At 44.6% G+C, this 20,626-nt stretch overlaps 1 protein-coding gene across 1 annotated transcript; it reads right to left on the bottom strand.

Moving 5' to 3' along the window:
- Window positions 1-683: 683 nt before the first annotated feature.
- On the bottom strand, window positions 684-4,273 carry LOC138677460 (uncharacterized). Its single transcript, XM_069767623.1, has 2 exons — window positions 2,865-4,273; window positions 684-2,786 (listed from the first exon to the last, which is right to left on the bottom strand). The coding sequence occupies exons 1-2, from the start codon at window positions 3,044-3,046 to the stop codon at window positions 1,784-1,786; spliced, it is 1,185 nt and encodes a 394-aa protein (XP_069623724.1). The 5' UTR covers window positions 3,047-4,273; the 3' UTR covers window positions 684-1,783.
- Between the last annotated feature and the right edge of the window lie 16,353 nt (window positions 4,274-20,626).

Here is a 20,626-nt window from a genome sequence, read left to right as displayed (position 1 = left end):
CTGTAGGGTCTTCAATGCGTCCATAATGGGTCGGCGGCTACGTGATAACCAGCTAAACCTCCCACCACCACAACAACTCCCAGGATCCAATGCGGAAGCAGTGCCTTTTGTTTTGGTTGGAGATGAGGCTTTCCAACTTACGAGGCATGTCATGAGGCCTTATCCCAGGCGCAACCTGGACCACCGGCGGAGGGTCTTTAATCTGAGACTTTCCAGGGCGCGGAGACTGGTGGAATGTGCCTTTGGTATTCTTGTTGCAAAATGGCGTGTTCTTCAGTCTGCCATTCAGCTAGGTGAGGCTACAATCAATGAAGTTATCAAAGCCTGTGTTATTTTACATAATTTTACACGCATACATGATTGTTCCTCACCCAATATTGATGTTAGCCTCATGAGCAATGTTATTCTGCCTACCACATATGTCCCTCCTCCGCGTCGTCCCATTTCTGGCCTCAAAGTTCGGGATGTTTTCACCAATTATTTTATGAGTCCTCAAGGTGCTACTCCCTGGCAAGAATATGCAATTTAGTATGTTTAGTGTTCTATATTAAATCTTTTGGTTACCCTTTTCAAAAATCAGTGTTTTGTATTTATAAAATTTGCATATGGGTATGATCCTATCATGTGTGTGTGATGAAATAATGAATTGTCCACAACCAGATGTTGCTTTTTTGCAAAAAACTTTAAACTTAAATCAATATTTGAGTGTTGGTTATTGTTTTGGCATAACCTTTTTTTGTACAAATCTTTTCATTACCCTTTTTTTGGGCCAATATAAGCATACTACATCAGCAGCATTACAAAGTGCTATGTCAGCACAAACAACATCAAGATTGTATATAAAATAAACAAAAAAACTAAAAAAAAGGAAAAAAAATAAAAATAAAACAAAAATAAAAAATCACAAGTCTTGGTAGGTAGGTGTTGGAGATGTGGATTGCTCTGGATCCTCATCAGGTGGCCTTTGTAGGCCCAATTGTCCTGCACCCTGTGAGGATGTGGTAGTGGCTGGCGCCAAAATATGCCTGGGATGATGCTGGACAGTTGGTATATTTTGGAAAGGATTTCTAGGTAACCCCTGATGTTGCTGACCATATGGCCTGGAATCATACCCCAAACCAAAATGGCCATATTGTCCAAACCCAGGTTGGGACCAGCCTCCAGCACTGGGTGTGGACAAGTGGCCATATTGGGATGGTTGATGATATCCAGACATATGGTACTGAGGTTGCCATGGTGGGTTGGGTGTGGGTTGTGGTTGAGGTGTTGGCTGACGTGGAGGGGGTGCTTCAGATCCCTCATGAGCATGCATGCCTTGTAATCTCTGAGGCCGCAGGATATTTTGAGGTGACATCTGCCACTGTTCAATAAATTCCATAAGTTGGTATGGGTTATTTGGGGGGGTGCATGCATCAATTAGTGTCCTATATTAAATCTTTTGGTTACCCTTTTCAAAAATCAGTGTTTTGTATTTATAAAATTTGCATATGGGTATGATCTTATCATGTGTGTGTGATGAAATAATGAATTGTCCACAACCAGATGTTGCTTTTTTGCAAAAAACTTTAAACTTAAATCAATATTTGAGTGTTGGTTATTGTTTTGGCATAACCTTTTTTTGTACAAATCTTTTCATTACCCTTTTTTTGGGCCAATATAAGCATACTACATCAGCAGCATTACAAAGTGCTATGTCAGCACAAACAACATCAAGATTGTATAAAAAATAAACAAAAAAACTAAAAAAAAGGAAAAAAAATAAAAATAAAACAAAAATAAAAAATCACAAGTCTTGGTAGGTAGGTGTTGGAGATGTGGATTGCTCTGGATCCTCATCAGGTGGCCTTTGTAGGCCCAATTGTCCTGCACCCTGTGAGGATGTGGTAGTGGCTGGCGCCAAAATATGCCTGGGATGATGCTGGACAGTTGGTATATTTTGGAAAGGATTTCTAGGTAACCCCTGATGTTGCTGACCATATGGCCTGGAATCATACCCCAAACCAAAATGGCCATATTGTCCAAACCCAGGTTGGGACCAGCCTCCAGCACTGGGTGTGGACAAGTGGCCATATTGGGATGGTTGACGATATCCGGACATATGGTACTGAGGTTGCCATGGTGGGTTGGGTGTGGGTTGTGGTTGAGGTGTTGGCTGACGTGGAGGGGGTGCTTCAGATCCCTCATGAGCATGCATGCCTTGTAATCTCTGAGGCCGCAGGATATTTTGAGGTGACATCTGCCACTGTTCAATAAATTCCATAAGTTGGTATGGGTTATTTGGGGGGGTGCATGCATCAATCAGGATCTGAATGCACCCTCTCACACGAAGCCTCAACTCACGTTCTATTGGCCTTAAGTACCGGGAAAGGCTCCTGGTAAAGCCCTCCTCCCCATCATCCTCACGAACCCTTGCCAGATAGTTCATCACACCAGCATCCACGTTTCTCCGGCTTTGGATAAGCTCTCTCCTGCGGCGAGCACGCTGTGAAAAGACTGCAGCCTGTGGTGAGCGCTCCAGGGCAACAGTAGGGCTGCTGCTGTTTCCAGGGTCATCCTGGCTAAGTGGTGGTGGTGCTGCTGCTGCTGATGATGATGATGACAACTGTGGGGCCTCTTGCTGTTGTTCTGGCTCTGCTGGAGCTGGCTGACCAGATGAGGAGGATCCTGGAGGGATGGAGCCTGAGGGAGCAGAAGATGGACCAGCCACCTCTTCTCCTTCACCCACTGGGTCTATGACCAATTCTGAGTCAGACCCTGTCTCCCTGTCAGTGAGGTTGGACTGTGTTCTGTAAAGAAAAATGTTTTTGAGTACAAATGTTTATGTTTTATTAATTTAAAAAAGGGGTTGTGATGTTTGTACTTACGGCCTGAGGTCCATGCTGGGGTTCAAAAAAGTGAGCCTGTCAAAATATATATATATTTTTTTCTTGGGTGGTGCGGCTGCCCCACTCCGCTCCCGCTGCTGCCTCTCCCTCCTATATTGATCGCGGATGCTCCTCCATCGGGTTGTAACATCACCCACTGAAACAACAAATATTACACACATTGATTAGCCCATTATGCAGAGTGGTGTCACAAGGTTTAATTGACTAAACCAATTATATTTTAGCATAGGAATATGCATTTTGAGAAGACATTTATTAGTTAATTTGCAAACATAATACAATTCTAAAGTAAGGCCACAAGGACAGAGTCCGCTACCCTTTATCCCAGAAAGAACAATTACTTGCAAACAATGTTAGTAAGGGAGATCTGTTAAAAACCTTATTAAAAACCGTTTATCATATACTACACCATGTACGTACTGGTGTGCTGTAAATTAATTTGGGTATTCATTAATAAAATCAATTTTTAAAAATCAAAGTACTAAGGTCATGCTGTTTAACAAGAACATTAAATTTCAAACATGGGTGTACTTACTTATTTGCCGCTGTGCCGCACGTGGCTGCTGCTCATAATTTGGGAAGAGTGACCCACACACTCCTCCATGCTGCCTCTTTTTGTGCCCTGTTGGCATAGTTTGGATCCCTCTGATCCCAGATAACAGGCCTTTCTTGCACCAATATGATGAGGAGATCAACATTAATGATGTGTGCCATCTTGAAGATCTCACTCCGTGGAGGCGTGCAGCAGACTTCCGGGTTCACTGTCTGGCTTTTTCTGCTAATTAGCATGTCTCACCTGCCTGATTGAGCATTTGGACATTTCCGGACATCTGCCAGTGAGTAGCGTATTTCTCGCAAGTCACACGCATGGTCCGTATGCATTCCGCATTTTACACTCCCCCATAGACTTTCATTGGCGTATTTTTCACGCAATACGCTGACAATCGCAGCATGCTGCGATTTGTTACGGCCGTAGAAAGCCGTATAATATGGATCCGTTATATACGGCTGATAGGAGCAGACCCATTGAGAATAATTGTGCCGTTTGTTTTGCGAGTTTTACGGACGTATTTTCTTACGTACGTAAAACTCGCTAGTGTGACTCCAGCCTTATTGTGCGCCCAGGGCCATCGACCGGGTCACTGCTGCCGTGACCACCCCTTTAAGACTCGTCCGACCCGGTTCCGAGTACCTCATGGCCCTTGTGGGCGTTGCACATACAGTCAGTGCCTTATGGATTACATGTTTCGACACTAGATATGTCTTCCTCCAGGTCCAAATAAGGAATGAATCAAGACCGCATATACAGGGTAGGGAAAACCCATCTGAGTTTCTGGGTGTCTCCCTTTTTAGAAACTAACTGGTGTGTATAAAGGATTCCAAATGGATTTCATTTAACCAGGTTAACCCTATAACCAACAGTAACACTTTGCTGTGTTGATCCTTCACTAAGGACTTCACCAACATGAAAAAAAAACTAATAATTAAAATCAACATTAAATATGAATAAAATCAACCTTCTATATACAGTATCTTCAAACCCATTCAGAGCTAATCTGGTGTGGATGGGAAGATATATAGATGATCTGGCTTTTGTTCTGAAAGATATGGAGGATGATGCCCAGTTTTTCCTCGTATTTTTAAATAACAATGATTGTAATCTCTAATATACTGTTTTTTTCTGAGAAGTCACAAATTGATTTTTTAGATGTAATGTTTGTTGCCAATATTGAGAAGAACATGGTATTGGTACTTCCCTACCGAAAATCAACTGCTTCAAACAGTATGCTGGCAGCCACATCTTGCCATCCCCCGCATGTCATCAGAAACCTATCTGTTGGTGAACTCATCAGGATTAAACGCAACAGTTCTGATGACTTCACTGACGAAGGATTAGCGTCCGAAACGCGCGTCGGGGTGCTCTGTATCTTGGAGGAACGGACACTTATAGGTAATACCACAATCCTTTTTTTATTTTCACCATCAATATATTTACTGCTATTCCTTTCAGGTTATACTCTGTCCAGTGTGACTTTTTTCAATTTACCACGGCATAGCGTGCACTTTGGTGCACCTAGGTTTATCTATATTGCCATATTATGCACGTTTACATATTCAGTTATATTGTATAACCTGACTCTATTCAGGTATAGTGTGCTTTCTTTTCCTGCACACATTTGTATCATGTGGTGCACCTGTATCTGCCATAAGTTGTTCTAGACCACTATATTACATTGTTTCACTATTGTATTCATTTACCTTTCATAATATATATATATATACATTATTTATTTATTTTTTATATATTGCCAGACACTTGGTTTTTTTATATATATATTTTTTCATATATTTATATATATATTCTTTCACTTTTTTCTTCAAATATTTACACTATATTTGTGCCCCCTTTTTTCACTATTATTATTTTTTCTTTATTCATTATTATTAATTTTTTTATATTTTTGTTTTTATGCACTTTGTTGCATGGCTGCACATATTTTAATATCAGTTTTTGTCTAGACCTTGGTGGATATCGGTATAACCTTATGGTATAATGAGATAGTGTATATGGTATACCTAGTGATCTGTTATTTTCTGTTGTCCGTTTATATATTTTATTAGTATTATTTTATCTATATTATTTTCCTCCAAGTACAGGCACATTGTTAGTGCCATTGCCATATATTTGAATAAAGGCATTTTTATACACATTACTTTGTCCCTTTATTATTCTTATATCATATTTATCATCATTTTTTTAGGGTTCTGTTTGTTGTGCTCTGATATATATAAGCAAGAGTAAAAAAAGTTTGTAGCAGATTACAAAATTGTGGTTACCCTAAGTGATGTTTGGAAAGCCGAATGCTTGATTTCATGCATTGATAACACAATATTAAAAACAAATGGTGACGTTATAATAGTGGTTCCATATAGGGTTGAGCGAAACGGGTCGTTCATTTTCAAAAGTCGCCGACTTTTGGCAAAGTCGGGTTTCATGAAACCCGATCCGACCCCTGTGCGGGGTCGGCCATGCGGTACGCGACTTTCGCGCCAAAGTCGCGTTTCAATGACGCGAAAAGCGCCATTTCTCAGCCAATGAAGGTAAACGCAGAGTGTGGGCAGCGTGATGACATAGGTCCTGGTCCCCACCATCTTAGAGAAGGGCATTGCAGTGATTGGCTTGCTGTCTGCGGCGTCACAGGGGCTATAAAGGGGCGTTCCCGCCGACCGCCATGTTACTGCTGCTGATCTGAGCTTAGGGAGAGGTTGCTGCCGCTTCGTCAGAAGCAGGGATAGCGTTAGGCAGGGTCCATTAACCACTAAACCGCTTGTGCTGTAGCGATTTCCACTGCCCAACACCACCTTCGGTGTGCAGGGACAGTGGAAGCTACATTTTTATTTTTTTTTTCCCCTCAGCGCTGTAGCTCATTGGGCTGCCCTAGAAGGCTCCCTGATAGCTGCATTGCTGTGTGTACGCCGCTGTGCAAACCAACTGCTTTTTTCAAAGCACAAATCCTCTTGTTCCTTCCTTTCTGCACAGCTATCTTTTTTGTTTGTCCACACTTTTTATTTAATTTGTGCATCAGTCCACTCCTTATTGCTGCCTGCCATACCTGGCTGAGATTACTGCAGGGAGATAGTAATTGTTGAACACTCCCTGTTTTTTTTTTTTTTTTGTGGGAGATTAAGATTGACATTTCTGCTAGAGTGCCATCCCTGTGTGTGCCATCTCTCACTCAGTGGGCCATAGAAAGCCTATTTATTTTTTTGCTTGATTTGGGTTATAAAATCTACCTGAAAAAATCACTACATCAATCAGTGGGAGAAAAATATTGGCCTCCGGGCTTGCGTGCCACTCTTGACTCCTGTGTGTGCCATCTCTCAGTCAGTGGGCCATAGAAAGCCTATTTATTTTTTTGCTTGATTTGGGTTCTAAAATTTACCTGAAAAAATCACTACATCAATCAGTGGGAGAAAAATATTGGCCTCGGGGCTTGTGTGCCACTCCTGACTCCTGTGTGCATCATCACTCACTCAGTGGGCCATAGAAAGCCCATTTTTTTTTTTTTTTTGCTTTATTTGGGTTCTAAATTCTACCTGAAAAAATCAATAAATCAATCAGTGGGAGATTAATATTGGCCTTTGGGCTTGTGTGCCAGTCCTAAGCGTGCCATCTCTCTCTCTCAGATAGTGGGCCATAGAAAGCCTATTTATTATTTTTTTTATTGGGTTTATAAATTTTCCCTGGAACAAAAAAAAAAAAAGTGGGAGATTAATATTGGCCTCTGGGCTTGTGTGCCAGTCCTGAGCGTGCCATCTCTCTCACAAATAGTGGGCCATAGAAAGCCTATTTATTTTTTTTTTTTTGGTTTTATAAATTCTCCCTGAAAAAAAAAGGGAGATTAATATTGGCCTTTGGGCTTGTGTGCCAGTCCTAAGCGTGCCATCTCTCTCTCTCAGATAGTGGGCCATAGAAAGCCTATTTATTATTTTTTTTTTATTGGGTTTATAAATTTTCCCTGGAACAAAAAAAAAAAGTGGGAGATTAATATTGGCCTCTGGGCTTGTGTGCCAGTCCTGAGCGTGCCATCTCTCTCACAAATAGTGGGCCATAGAAAGCCTATTTATTTATTTTTTTTGGTTTTATAAATTCTCCCTGAAAAAAAAAAGGGAGATTAATATTGGCCTTTGGGCTTGTGTGCCAGTCCTAAGCGTGCCATCTCTCTCTCAGATTGTGGGCCATAGAAAGCCTATTTATTTATTTTTTTATTGGGTTTATAAATTTTCCCTGAAAAAAAAAAAAAGTGGGAGATTAATATTGGCCTCTGGGCTTGTGTGCCAGTCCTGAGCGTGCCATCTCTCTCACAAATAGTGGGCCATAGAAAGCCTATTTATGTTTTTGGTTGATTTGGGTTCTAAATTCTACCTGAAAAAATCAATAAATCAATCAGTGGGAGATAAATATTGGCCTCTGGGCTTGTGTCCCACTCCTGACTCCTGTGTGCGTCATCTCTCACTCAGTGGGCCATAGAAAGCCTTTTTTTGTTTTATTTGTTTTCTAAATTCTCCCTGAAAAAATCATTTTATTTTATTTGGTTTCTAAATTCTTCCTGAAAAAATCATTTTATTCTATTATTTTTTTTTCCTAAAGTCTCCCTGAAAAAACAAACAAAAACAAATCAGTGGGAGATTAATATTGCCCTTTCTGCTTGTGTGCCAGTCTTGACTCCTGGGTGTGCCATCTCTCTCTCTCTCTCTCTCCAATTGTGGGCCATAGAAAGCCTATTATTTTTTTAGCTTGATTTGGGTTCCAAAATCTACCTGAAAAAATCACTACATCAATCAGTGGGAGATAAATATTGGCCTCTGGGCTTGTGTGCCACTCCTGACTCCTGTGTGCGTCATCTCTCACTCAGTGGGCCATAGAAAGCCTTTTTTTGTTTTATTTGTTTTCTAAATTCTCCTGAAAAATCATTTTATTTTATTTGGTTTCTAAATTCTTCCTGAAAAAATCATTTTATTCTATTATTTTTTTTCCTAAAGTCTCCCTGAAAAAAAAAAAAAAAAAATCAGTGGGAGATTAATATTGCCCTTTCTGCTTGTGTGCCAGTCTTGACTCCTGGGTGTGCCATCTCTCTCTCTCTCTCCAATTGTGGGCCATAGAAAGCCTATTATTTTTTTAGCTTGATTTGGGTTCCAAAATCTACCTGAAAAAATCACTACATCAATCAGTGGGAGATAAATATTGGCCTCTGGGCTTGTGTGCCACTCCTGACTCCTGTGTGCGTCATCTCTCACTCAGTGGGCCATAGAAAGCCTTTTTTTGTTTTATTTGTTTTCTAAATTCTCCCGGAAAAAATTATTTTATTTTATTTGGTTTCTAAATTCTTCCTGAAAAAATCATTGTATTCTACTTTTTTTTTCCCTAAAGTCTCCCTGATAAAAAAAAAAAAAAAAACAGTGGGAGATTAATATTGCCCTTTCTGCTTGTGTGCCAGTCTTGACTCCTGGGTGTGCCATCTCTCTCTCTCTCTCTCCAATTGTGGGCCATAGAAAGCCTATTATTTTTTTAGCTTGATTTGGGTTCCAAAATCTACCTGAAAAAATCACTACATCAATCAGTGGGAGATAAATATTGGCCTCTGGGCTTGTGTGCCACTCCTGACTCCTGTGTGCGTCATCTCTCACTCAGTGGGCCATAGAAAGCCTTTTTTTGTTTTATTTGTTTTCTAAATTCTCCCTGAAAAAATCATTTTATTTTATTTGGTTTCTAAATTCTTCCTGAAAAAATCATTTTATTCTATTATTTTTTTTTCCTAAAGTCTCCCTGAAAAAAAAAAAAAAAAAAAATCAGTGGGAGATTAATATTTACATTTGTGCTTCAGTGACAGTCCAGCGTGTGTGGCATCTCTCTCATTTGTTGACACCAACAACAGAGTGTGTAACATTGTGCCTGATTTTCGTTGTGGTCTCACTCACCTGTAAAGGGGTAGCTAAATCATACTGAAGTTATAGCTCACCGTGTAAGTTGTGTGACAGCAACAAATACCGTTAGTTTGTTTACGTTTTTAAAACAATGAGAAAGTCTGGTGGAAGAGGTCGTGGCCGGGGGCGTTCATTGTCAGCTGGTAATGAGGGTAGTGGTAGTGGTGGAGCATCAGCTGGTCGTGGGAAAAAAAATATTGCACCTAAGTCTGGAGCTGTGGAGCCAGGTTCGTCGTCTGGCTACACAAGGCCTCGAACGCTCCCTTTTCTGGGAGTAGGAAAACCGCTTTTAAAGCCGGAGCAGCAAGAGCAAGTTTTGGCTTATCTTGCTGACTCAGCCTCTAGCTCTTTTGCCTCCTCTCGTGAAACTGGTAAATGTAAAAGCAGCGCGTCGTTAGTGGATGTTCACGGTCAGGGACAAGTCGCTTCCTTGTCCTCTTCAGCAAAAACAACAACAGAGAAGAATGCAGCAGGCGACACAACGGGTTACTCCATGGAGCTCTTTACACATACCGTCCCTGGCTTAGAAAGTGAAGCAGTTAACAGTCCATGCCCATTACAAGTTGAATCTGACATGGAGTGCACTGATGCACAGCCACAGCCAGACTACTATGCTGGTCCTTTGACTCAGACCACAACATTGCCCTCGCAGGGTAATGATCAAGAATCAGACCCTGATGAGACTATGTTGCCCCATCACGAACGCTATACCACCGACCGACACGGTGACACAGACGAAGTTGCACACGAGCTACAAGAAGAGGTAATAGATGACCCAGTTCTTGACCCCGATTGGCAGCCATTGGGGGAACAGGGTGCAGGCGGCAGCAGTTCTGAAGCGGAGGAGGAGGGGCCGCAGCAGGCATCAACATCGCAACAGGTTCCATCTGCCGGGCCCGTATCTTGCCCAAAACGCGTGGCAAAGCCAAAATCTGTTGGAGGACAGCGTGGCCATCCGGTTAAAGCTCAGTCTGCAATGCCTGAAAAGGTATCCGATGCTAGAAAGAGTGCAGTCTGGCATTTTTTTAAACAACATCCAATTGATTAGCGCAAAGTCATCTGTCAAAAATGTTCAACAACCTTAAGCAGAGGACAGAATCTGAAAAGTCTCAATACAAGTTGCATGCATAGACATTTAACCACCATGCATTTGTAAGCCTGGACTAACTACCAAACGTCCCTTAAGGTTGTAGCACCCTCGGCCAATGAAGCTAGTCAGCAACGCAACATCCCTTCCGGCAGTGTAGGGCCACCATTTTCCGCACCACCTGCAGTATCTGTGCAGGTTTCTTTGCCAGGCCAAAGCAGTCAGGGTCAGGGAATCACCAGTTTCGTAGTAGGAAACACTGCATCTAGGGCACCGGCGGCAACAATACCATCTCCCACCGTCTCTCAGTCTGCCATGTCCACCGGCACCCCCGCTAGTTCCACGATCTCCAGCTCTCCAGTCCAGCTCACCCTACATGAGACTATGGTTAGAAAAAGGAAGTACTTAGCCTCGCATCCGCGTACACAGGGTTTGAACGCCCACATAGCTAGACTAATCTCGTTAGAGATGATGCCCTACCGGTTAGTTGAAAGCGAAGCTTTCAAAGCCCTGATGGACTACGCTGTACCACGCTACGAGCTACCCAGTCGACACTTTTTTTCCAGAAAAGCCATCCCAGCCCTCCACCAGCATGTTAAAGATCGCATCGTCCATGCACTCAGGCAATCTGTGAGCACAAGGGTGCACCTGACAACAGATGCATGGACCAGTAGGCATGGCCAGGGACGTTACGTGTCCATCACGGCACACTGGGTGAATGTTGTGGATGCAGGGTCCACAGGGGACAGCAAGTTTGGGACAGTTCTGCCTAGCCCACGGTCTAGGAAACAGTTGGCTGTAGCCGTTCGCACCCCCTCCTCCTCCTCTTCGTCCTCCTGCAGAAGCGAGAGCTCGTCCACAGACCGCAGTCGCACAACCACTCCATCCGCAGCTGCCACTGTTGCACACCAGGTCTCCCATTATGGGGCAGCTACTGGCAAGCGTCAGCAGGCTGTATTGGCTATGAAGTGTTTGGGCGACAACAGACACACCGCGGAAGTTCTGTCCGAGTTCTTGCAGAAAGAAATGCAGTCGTGGCTGGGCACTGTAGATCTTGAGGCAGGCAAGGTAGTGAGTGATAATGGAAGGAATTTCATGGCTGCCATCTCCCTTTCCCAACTGAAACACATTCCTTGCCTGGCTCACACCTTAAACCTGGTGGTGCAGTGCTTCCTGAAAAGTTATCCGGGGTTATCCGACCTGCTCCTCAAAGTGCGTGGACTTTGCTCACATATCCGCCGTTCGCCCGTACACTCCAGCCATATGCAGACCTATCAGCGTTCTTTGAACCTTCCCCAGCATCGCCTAATCATAGACGTTGCAACAAGGTGGAACTCAACACTGCACATGCTTCAGAGACTGTGCGAACAGAGGCGGGCTGTTATGTTTTTGTGGGAGGATACACATACACGGGCAGGCAGTAGGATGGCAGACATGGAGTTGTCAGGTGTGCAGTGGTCGAAGATTCAAGACATGTGTCAAGTCCTTCAGTGTTTTGAGGAATGCACATGGCTGGTTAGTGCAGACAATGCCATAATAAGCATGAGCATCCCCCTAATGCGTCTGCTGATGCAAAGTTTGACGCACATAAAGGATCAGGCGTCTGCAGCTGAGGAAGAGGAAAGCCTTGATGACAGTCAGCCATTGTCTGGCCAGGGCAGTGTACAGGACGAGTTAGCGGGCGAAGAGGAGGAGGAGGACGAGGAGGATGATGGGGATGATTATATTTTTAATGAGGAAGCTTTTCCGGGGCCATTGGAAATTGGTGGCGCGGCAAGGCCGGGTTCTGGTTTTTGGAGGGACACAAGTGACGTGGATTTGCCTGAAACTGCCCCTCAACCAAGCACAACCGCAGATTTGAGAACTGGAACTTTGGCCCACATGGCGGATTATGCCTTACGTATCCTCAAAAGGGACACACGCATAACTAAAATGATGAACGATGACGATTACTGGTTGGCCTGCCTCCTTGATCCTCGCTATAAAGGCAAATTGCAAAATATAATGCCACATGAGAACTTGGAACTAATATTAGCAACCAAGCAATCAACTCTTGTTGACCGTTTGCTTCTGGCATTCCCTGCACACAGCGCCCGTGATCGTTCTCACACGAGCTGCAGGGGCCAGCAGACCAGAGGAGTTAGAGGGGCAGAAATCAGAAGTGGCGTTGGCCAGAGGGGTTTTCTGACCAGGTTGTGGAGTGATTTTGCTATGACCGCAGACAGGACAGGTACTGCAACATCAATTCAAAGTGACAGGAGACAACATTTGTCCAGTATGGTTACAAACTATTTTTCATCCCTTATCGATGTTCTCCCTCAACCGTCATTCCCATTTGATTACTGGGCATCCAAATTAGACACCTGGCCAGAATTGGCAGAATATGCATTGCAGGAGCTTGCTTGCCCGGCAGCTAGTGTCCTATCAGAAAGAGTATTCAGTGCTGCAGGTTCAATACTAACAGAAAAAAGGACTCGTCTGGCTACCCAAAATGTAGATGATCTAACCTTCATTAAAATGAACCACAACTGGATTTCGAAATCTTTTGCCCCACCTTGCCCGGCTGACACCTAGCTTTCCTATGAAAAGGTCTTGCCTGTGGACTATTCTGAATGCCTTTTCCAATCTCGTAATTTTCTGCACCTGATTGTCCAGCATACGACATGTTTACACCTCACTAAATGGCCAAGCTCCCCACACGGGGCCGTGGTATCGACACTTGGCGACAGCACCCGTGAGAGTGCTGTTTGTTTGAAGAGGTGGGTGTGCCCGCTTTTGGTCGACGGCACTGCCACTGGGTCCCTCCTAGTACAATAAAGTGTCTCTGGCGGTGGTGGTGCGCACCCAACGTCAGACACACCGTTGTAATATGAGGGGCCCTGGGCCTGTACCGCCGGCCACAAGACAGTTCCCCTTCCCCCAGCTCAAACAGTGCTCTACCACTTGCAAAATTATCTCACAGCTCCACCAATGTTTAGTCTATGCGCTGACATCCTTCAATGCCTGCCACTGACAATACCATTGTATTGACATTTTTGTTATGTTAGGCCTTCGAAGCCTGTCTGCGGTCACTCCTTCCACTATGCCTCCACTGACCACACTACTGCTGCCCGTGTACCCCTGGAACCAATTTAAAATTGCCTACAGCCAGCCCAATTTTTTTATTTTAGGCCTTTGATGCCTGTCTGCGGTCCGTTCTTTCTACTACTACTACACTGACCAGGCCACTGCTGCCCGTGTACCCCTGGAACCAATTTAAAATTGCCTACAGCCAGCCCAATTTTTTTATTTTAGGCCTTCGAGGCCTGTCTGCGGTCACTCCTTCCACTAGGCCTCCACTGACCACACCACTGCTGCCCGTGTACCCCTGGAACCAATTTAAAATTGCCTACAGCCATGTGTTATTATTTTAGGCCTTCGATGCCTGTCTGCGGTCACTCCTTCCACTAGGCCTCCACTGACCACACCACTGCTGCCCGTGTACCCCTGGAACCAATTTAAAATTGCCTACAGCCAGCCCAATTTTTTTTATTTTAGGCCTTCGATGCCTGTCTGCGGTCCATTCTTTCTACTACTACTACACTGACCAGGCCACTGCTGCCCGTGTACCCCTGGAACCAATTTAAAATTGCCTACAGCCATGTGTTATTATTTTAGGCCTTCGATGCCTGTCTGCGGTCACTCCTGTTATGTTTGCTAATGACAGGTGTTATGAAGGCAATCCAGAAACACAGTGTGCTTAGCGATCAGAGCGCACACAGTGATCTGACAAATACCCAAAAATACAAGAACGAGCTCTGAGACGTGGAAACTCTGTAGACTGCACACCTGATCCTATCCTAAACACAACTAAAAGCGGCTGTGGATTGCGCCTAACAACTACCTAGGCAACTCGGCACAGCCTAAGAAACTAGCTAGCCTGAAGATAGAAAAATAGGCCTGACTTGCCCCAGAGAAATTCCCCAAAGGAAAAGGCAGCCCCCCACATATAATGACTGTGAGTAAGATGAAAAGACAAAACGTAGGGATGAAATAGATTCAGCAAAGTGGGGCCCGATATTCTAGGACAGAGCGAGGACAGTAAAGTGAACTTTGCAGTCTACAAAAAACCCTAAAGCAAAACCACGCAAAGGGGGCAAAAAAAAACCCACCGTGCCGAACTAACGGCACGGCGGTACACCCTTTGCGTCTCAGAGCTTCCAGCAAAACAAAAGACAAGCTGGACAGAAAAAAAGCAACAAAAAAGCAAAAAGCACTTAGCTATACAGAGCAGCAGGTCACAGGAACAATCAGGAGAAGCTCAGATCCAACACTGAAACATTGACAAGGAGCAAGGATAGCAGCATCAGGCGGAGTTAAGTAATGAAGCAGTTAACGAGCTCACCAGAACACCTGAGGGAGGAAGCTAAGAAGCTGCAGTACCACTTGTGACCACAGGAGTGAATTCAGCCACAGAATTCACAACAGTACCCCCCCCTTGAGGAGGGGTCACCGAACCCTCACCAGAGCCCCCAGGCCGACCAGGATGAGCCGCATGAAAGGCACGAACAAGATCGGAAGCATGAACATCAGAGGCAAAAACCCAGGAATTATCTTCCTGAGCATAACCCTTCCATTTAACCAGATACTGGAGTTTCCGTCTAGAAACACGAGAATCCAAAATCTTCTCCACAATATACTCCAATTCCCCCTCCACCAAAACCGGGGCAGGAGGCTCAACAGATGGAACCATAGGTGCCACGTATCTCCGCAACAACGACCTATGGAATACATTATGTATGGAAAAGGAGTCTGGGAGGGTCAAACGAAAAGACACAGGATTGAGAACCTCAGAAATCCTATACGGACCAATAAAACGAGGTTTAAATTTAGGAGAGGAAACCTTCATAGGAATATGACGAGAAGATAACCAAACCAGATCCCCAACACGAAGTCGGGGACCCACACGGCGTCTGCGATTAGCGAAAAGTTGAGCTTTCTCCTGGGACAAGATCAAATTGTCTACTACCTGAGTCCAGATCTGCTGCAACCTATCCACCACAGAATCCACACCAGGACAGTCCGAAGACTCAACCTGTCCTGAAGAGAAACGAGGATGGAACCCAGAATTGCAAAAAAATGGAGAAACCAAGGTAGCCGAGCTGGCCCGATTATTAAGGGCGAACTCAGCCAACGGCAAAAAGGACACCCAATCATCCTGGTCTGCAGAAACAAAACATCTCAGATATGTTTCCAAGGTCTGATTGGTTCGTTCGGTCTGGCCATTAGTCTGAGGATGGAAAGCCGAGGAAAAGGATAGGTCAATGCCCATCCTACCACAAAAGGCTCGCCAAAACCTTGAAACAAACTGGGAACCTCTGTCAGAAACAATATTCTCAGGAATGCCATGCAACCGAACCACATGCTGAAAGAACAAAGGTACCAAATCAGAGGAGGAAGGCAATTTAGCCAAGGGCACCAGATGGACCATTTTAGAAAAGCGATCACAGACCACCCAAATGACTGACATCTTTTGAGAAACGGGAAGGTCAGAAATGAAATCCATCGAAATATGTGTCCAAGGCCTCTTTGGGACCGGCAAGGGCAAAAGCAACCCACTGGCACGAGAACAGCAGGGCTTAGCCCTAGCACAAATCCCACAGGACTGCACAAAAGTACGTACATCCCGTGACAGAGATGGCCACCAGAAGGATCTAGCCACTAACTCTCTGGTACCAAAGATTCCAGGATGACCAGCCAACACCGAACAATGAAGTTCAGAGATAAGTTTATTAGTCCACCTATCAGGGACGAACAGTTTCTCTGCTGGACAACGATCAGGTTTATTCGCCTGAAATTTTTGCAGCACCCGCCGCAAATCAGGGGAGATGGCAGACACAATGACTCCTTCCTTGAGGATACCCGCTGGCTCAGATAAACCCGGAGAGTCGGGCACAAAACTCCTAGACAGAGCATCCGCCTTCACATTTTTAGAGCCCGGAAGGTACGAAATCACAAAGTCGAAGCGGGCAAAAAATAACGACCAACGGGCCTGTCTAGGATTCAAGCGCTTGGCAGACTCGAGATAAGTCAAGTTCTTATGATCAGTCAATACCACCACGCGATGCTTAGCTCCTTCAAGCCAATGACGCCACTCCTCGAATGCCCACTTCATGGCCAGCAACTCTCGATTGCCCACATCATAATTACGCTCAGCGGGCGAAAACTTCCTGGAAAAGAAAGCACATGGTTTCATCACTGAGCAATCAGAACCTCTCTGTGACAAAACCGCCCCTGCTCCAATCTCAGAAGCATCAACCTCGACCTGGAACGGAAGAGAAACATCTGGCTGACACAACACAGGGGCAGAACAAAAACGACGCTTCAACTCCTGAAAAGCTTCCACAGCAGCAGAAGACCAATTAACCAAATCAGCACCCTTCTTGGTCAAATCGGTCAATGGTTTGGCAATGCTAGAAACATTACAGATGAAGCGACGATAAAAATTAGCAAAGCCCAGGAACTTTTGCAGACTTTTCAGAGATGTCGGCTGAATCCAATCCTGGATGGCTTGGACCTTAACTGGATCCATCTCGATAGTAGAAGGGGTAAAGATGAACCCCAAAAATGAAACTTTCTGCACACCGAAGAGACACTTTGATCCCTTCACAAACAAAGAGTTAGCACGCAGGACCTGAAAAACCATTCTGACCTGCTTCACATGAGACTCCCAATCATCTGAGAAGATCAAAATGTCATCCAAGTAAACAATCAGGAATTTATCCAGATACTCACGGAAGATGTCATGCATAAAAGACTGAAACACAGATGGAGCATTGGCAAGTCCGAACGGCATCACTAGATACTCAAAATGACCCTCGGGCGTATTGAATGCAGTTTTCCATTCATCTCCTTGCCTGATTCTCACCAGATTATACGCACCACGAAGATCTATCTTAGTGAACCAACTAGCCCCCTTAATCTGAGCAAACAAGTCAGATAACAATGGCAAGGGATACTGAAATTTAACAGTGATCTTATTAAGAAGGCGGTAATCAATACACGGTCTCAGCGAACCATCCTTCTTGGCTACAAAGAAGAACCCTGCTCCGAGTGGTGATGACGATGGGCGAATATGTCCCTTCTCCAGGGATTCCTTCACATAACTGCGCATAGCGGCGTGTTCGGGCATGGATAAATTAAATAATCGACCTTTAGGGAATTTACTACCAGGAATCAAATTGATAGCACAATCACAATCCCTATGCGGAGGTAGAGCATCGGACTTGGGCTCTTCAAATACATCCTGATAATCAGACAAGAACTCTGGGACCTCAGAAGGGGTGGATGACGAAATCGACAAAAATGGAACATCACCATGTACCCCCTGACAACCCCAGCTGGATACCGACATGGAATTCCAATCCAATACTGGATTATGGGTTTGTAGCCATGGCAACCCCAACACGACCACATCATGCAGATTATGCAACACCAGAAAGCGAATAACTTCCTGATGTGCAGGAGCCATGCACATGGTCAGCTGGGCCCAGTATTGAGGTTTATTCTTGGCCAAAGGTGTAGCATCAATTCCTCTCAATGGAATAGGACACCGCAAAGGCTCCAAGAAAAACCCACAACGTTTAGCATAATCCAAATCCATCAGATTCAGGGCAGCGCCCGAATCCACAAACGCCATGACAGAAAACGACGACAAAGAGCATATCAAGTTAATGGACAGAAGGAATTTGGACTGTACAGTACCAATGATGGCAGACCTAGCGGACCGCTTAGTGCGCTTAGGACAATCAGAAATAGCATGAGTGGAATCACCACAGTAGAAACACAGACCATTCAGACGTCTGTATTCCTGCCGTTCAACTCTAGTCATAGTCCTATCGCACTGCATAGGCTCAGGTTTAACCTCAGTCAGTACCGCCAAATGGTGCACAGATTTACGCTCGCGCAAGCGTCGACCGATCTGAATGGCCAAAGACAAAGACTCATTCAAACCAGCAGGCATAGGAAATCCCACCATGACATCCTTAAGAGCCTCAGAGAGACCCTTTCTGAACAAAGCTGCCAGCGCAGATTCATTCCACTGAGTGAGTACTGACCATTTCCTAAATTTCTGACAATATACTTCTATATCATCCTGACCCTGGCACAAAGCCAGCAAATTTTTCTCAGCCTGATCCACTGAATTAGGCTCATCGTACAGCAATCCGAGCGCCAGGAAAAACGCATCGACACTACTCAATGCAGGGTCTCCTGGCGCAAGAGAAAATGCCCAGTCTTGAGGGTCGCCGCGCAAAAAAGAAATAATAATCAAAACCTGTTGAATAGGATTACCAGAAGAATGAGGTTTCAAGGCCAGAAATAGCTTACAATTATTTTTGAAACTTAGAAACTTAGTTCTATCTCCAAAAAACAAATCAGGAATAGGAATTCTTGGTTCTAACATAGATTTCTGATCAATAGTATCTTGAATTTTTTGTACATTTATAACGAGATTATCCATTGAAGAGCACAGACCCTGAATATCCATGTCCACACCTGTGTCCAGAATCACCCAAATGTCTAGGGGAAAAAAAAAGTGAACACAGAGCAGAAAAAAAAAAAAAATGATGTCAGAACTTTTTCTTTCCCTCTATTGAGAATCATTAGTTTGGCTCCTTGTACTGTTATGTTTGCTAATGACAGGTGTTATGAAGGCAATCCAGAAACAGTGTGCTTAGCGATCAGAGCGCACACAGTGATCTGACAAATACCCAAAAATACAAGAACGAGCTCTGAGACGTGGAAACTCTGTAGACTGCACACCTGATCCTATCCTAAACACAACTAAAAGCGGCTGTGGATTGCACCTAACAACTACCTAGGCAACTCGGCACAGCCTAAGAAACTAGCTAGCCTGAAGATAGAAAAATAGGCCTGACTTGCCCCAGAGAAATTCCCCAAAGGAAAAGGCAGCCCCCCACATATAATGACTGTGAGTAAGATGAAAAGACAAAACGTAGGGATGAAATAGATTCAGCAAAGTGGGGCCCGATATTCTAGGACAGAGCGAGGACAGTAAAGCGAACTTTGCAGTCTACAAAAAACCCTAAAGCAAAACCACGCAAAGGGGGCAAAAAAAAAACCCACCGTGCCGAACTAACGGCACGGCGGTACACCCTTTGCGTCTCAGAGCTTCCAGCAAAACAAAAGACAAGCTGGACAGAAAAAAAGCAACAAAAAAGCAAAAAGCACTTAGCTATACAGAGCAGCAGGTCACAGGAACAATCAGGAGAAGCTCAGATCCAACACTGAAACATTGACAAGGAGCAAGGATAGCAGCATCAGGCGGAGTTAAGTAATGAAGCAGTTAACGAGCTCACCAGAACACCTGAGGGAGGAAGCTCAGAAGCTGCAGTACCACTTGTGACCACAGGAGTGAATTCAGCCACAGAATTCACAACACACTCCTTCCACTAGGCCTCCACTGACCACACCACTGCTGCCCGTGTACCCCTGGAACCAATTTAAAATTGCCTACAGCCATGTGTTATTATTTTAGGCCTTCGATGCCTGTCTGCGGTCACTCCTTCCACTAGGCCTCCACTGACCACACCACTGCTGCCCGTGTACCCCTGGAACCAATTTAAAATTGCCTACAGCCAGCCCAATTTTTTTATTTTAGGCCTTCGATGCCTGTCTGCGGTCTATTCTTTCTACTACTACTACACTGACCAGGCCACAGCTGCCCGTGTACCCCTGGAACCAATTTAAAATTGCCTACAGCCATGTGTTATTATTTTAGGCCTTCGATGCCTGTCTGCGGTCACTCCTTCCACTAGGCCTCCACTGACCACACCACTGCTGCCCGTGTACCCCTGGAACCAATTTAAAATTGCCTACAGCCATGTGTTATTACTTTAGGCCTTCGATGCCTGTCTGCGGTCACTCCTTCCACTAGGCCTCCACTGACCACACCACTGCTGCCCGTGTACCCCTGGAACCAATTTAAAATTGCCTACAGCCATGTGTTATTATTTTAGGCCTTCGATGCCTGTCTGCGGTCACTCCTTACAATATGCCTCCACTGACCACACCACTGCTGCCCGTGTACCCCTGGAACCAATTTAAAATTGCCTACAGCCAGCCCAATTTTTTTATTTTAGGCCTTCGATGCCTGTCTGCGGTCCGT

The sequence above is a fragment of the Ranitomeya imitator genome, chromosome 1, assembly GCF_032444005.1.
Source record: "Ranitomeya imitator isolate aRanImi1 chromosome 1, aRanImi1.pri, whole genome shotgun sequence".
Classification (NCBI taxonomy): Eukaryota; Metazoa; Chordata; class Amphibia; order Anura; family Dendrobatidae; genus Ranitomeya; species Ranitomeya imitator.
The sequence above is the reverse complement of the archived record's forward strand: the minus strand, read 5'-3'. Positions and strand labels throughout refer to the sequence as shown.

Bases quoted from the DNA above. Each gene is read 5' to 3' on its own strand.
- LOC138677460 (XM_069767623.1), bottom strand. From the start codon at position 3,046: ATGTGTGTAATATTTGTTGTTTCAGTGGGTGATGTTACAACCCGATGG. The intron at 2,787-2,864 runs GTAAGTACAAAC...TTTTCTTTACAG, and splicing joins CCCAGCATGGACCTCAGGCC to AACACAGTCCAACCTCACTG.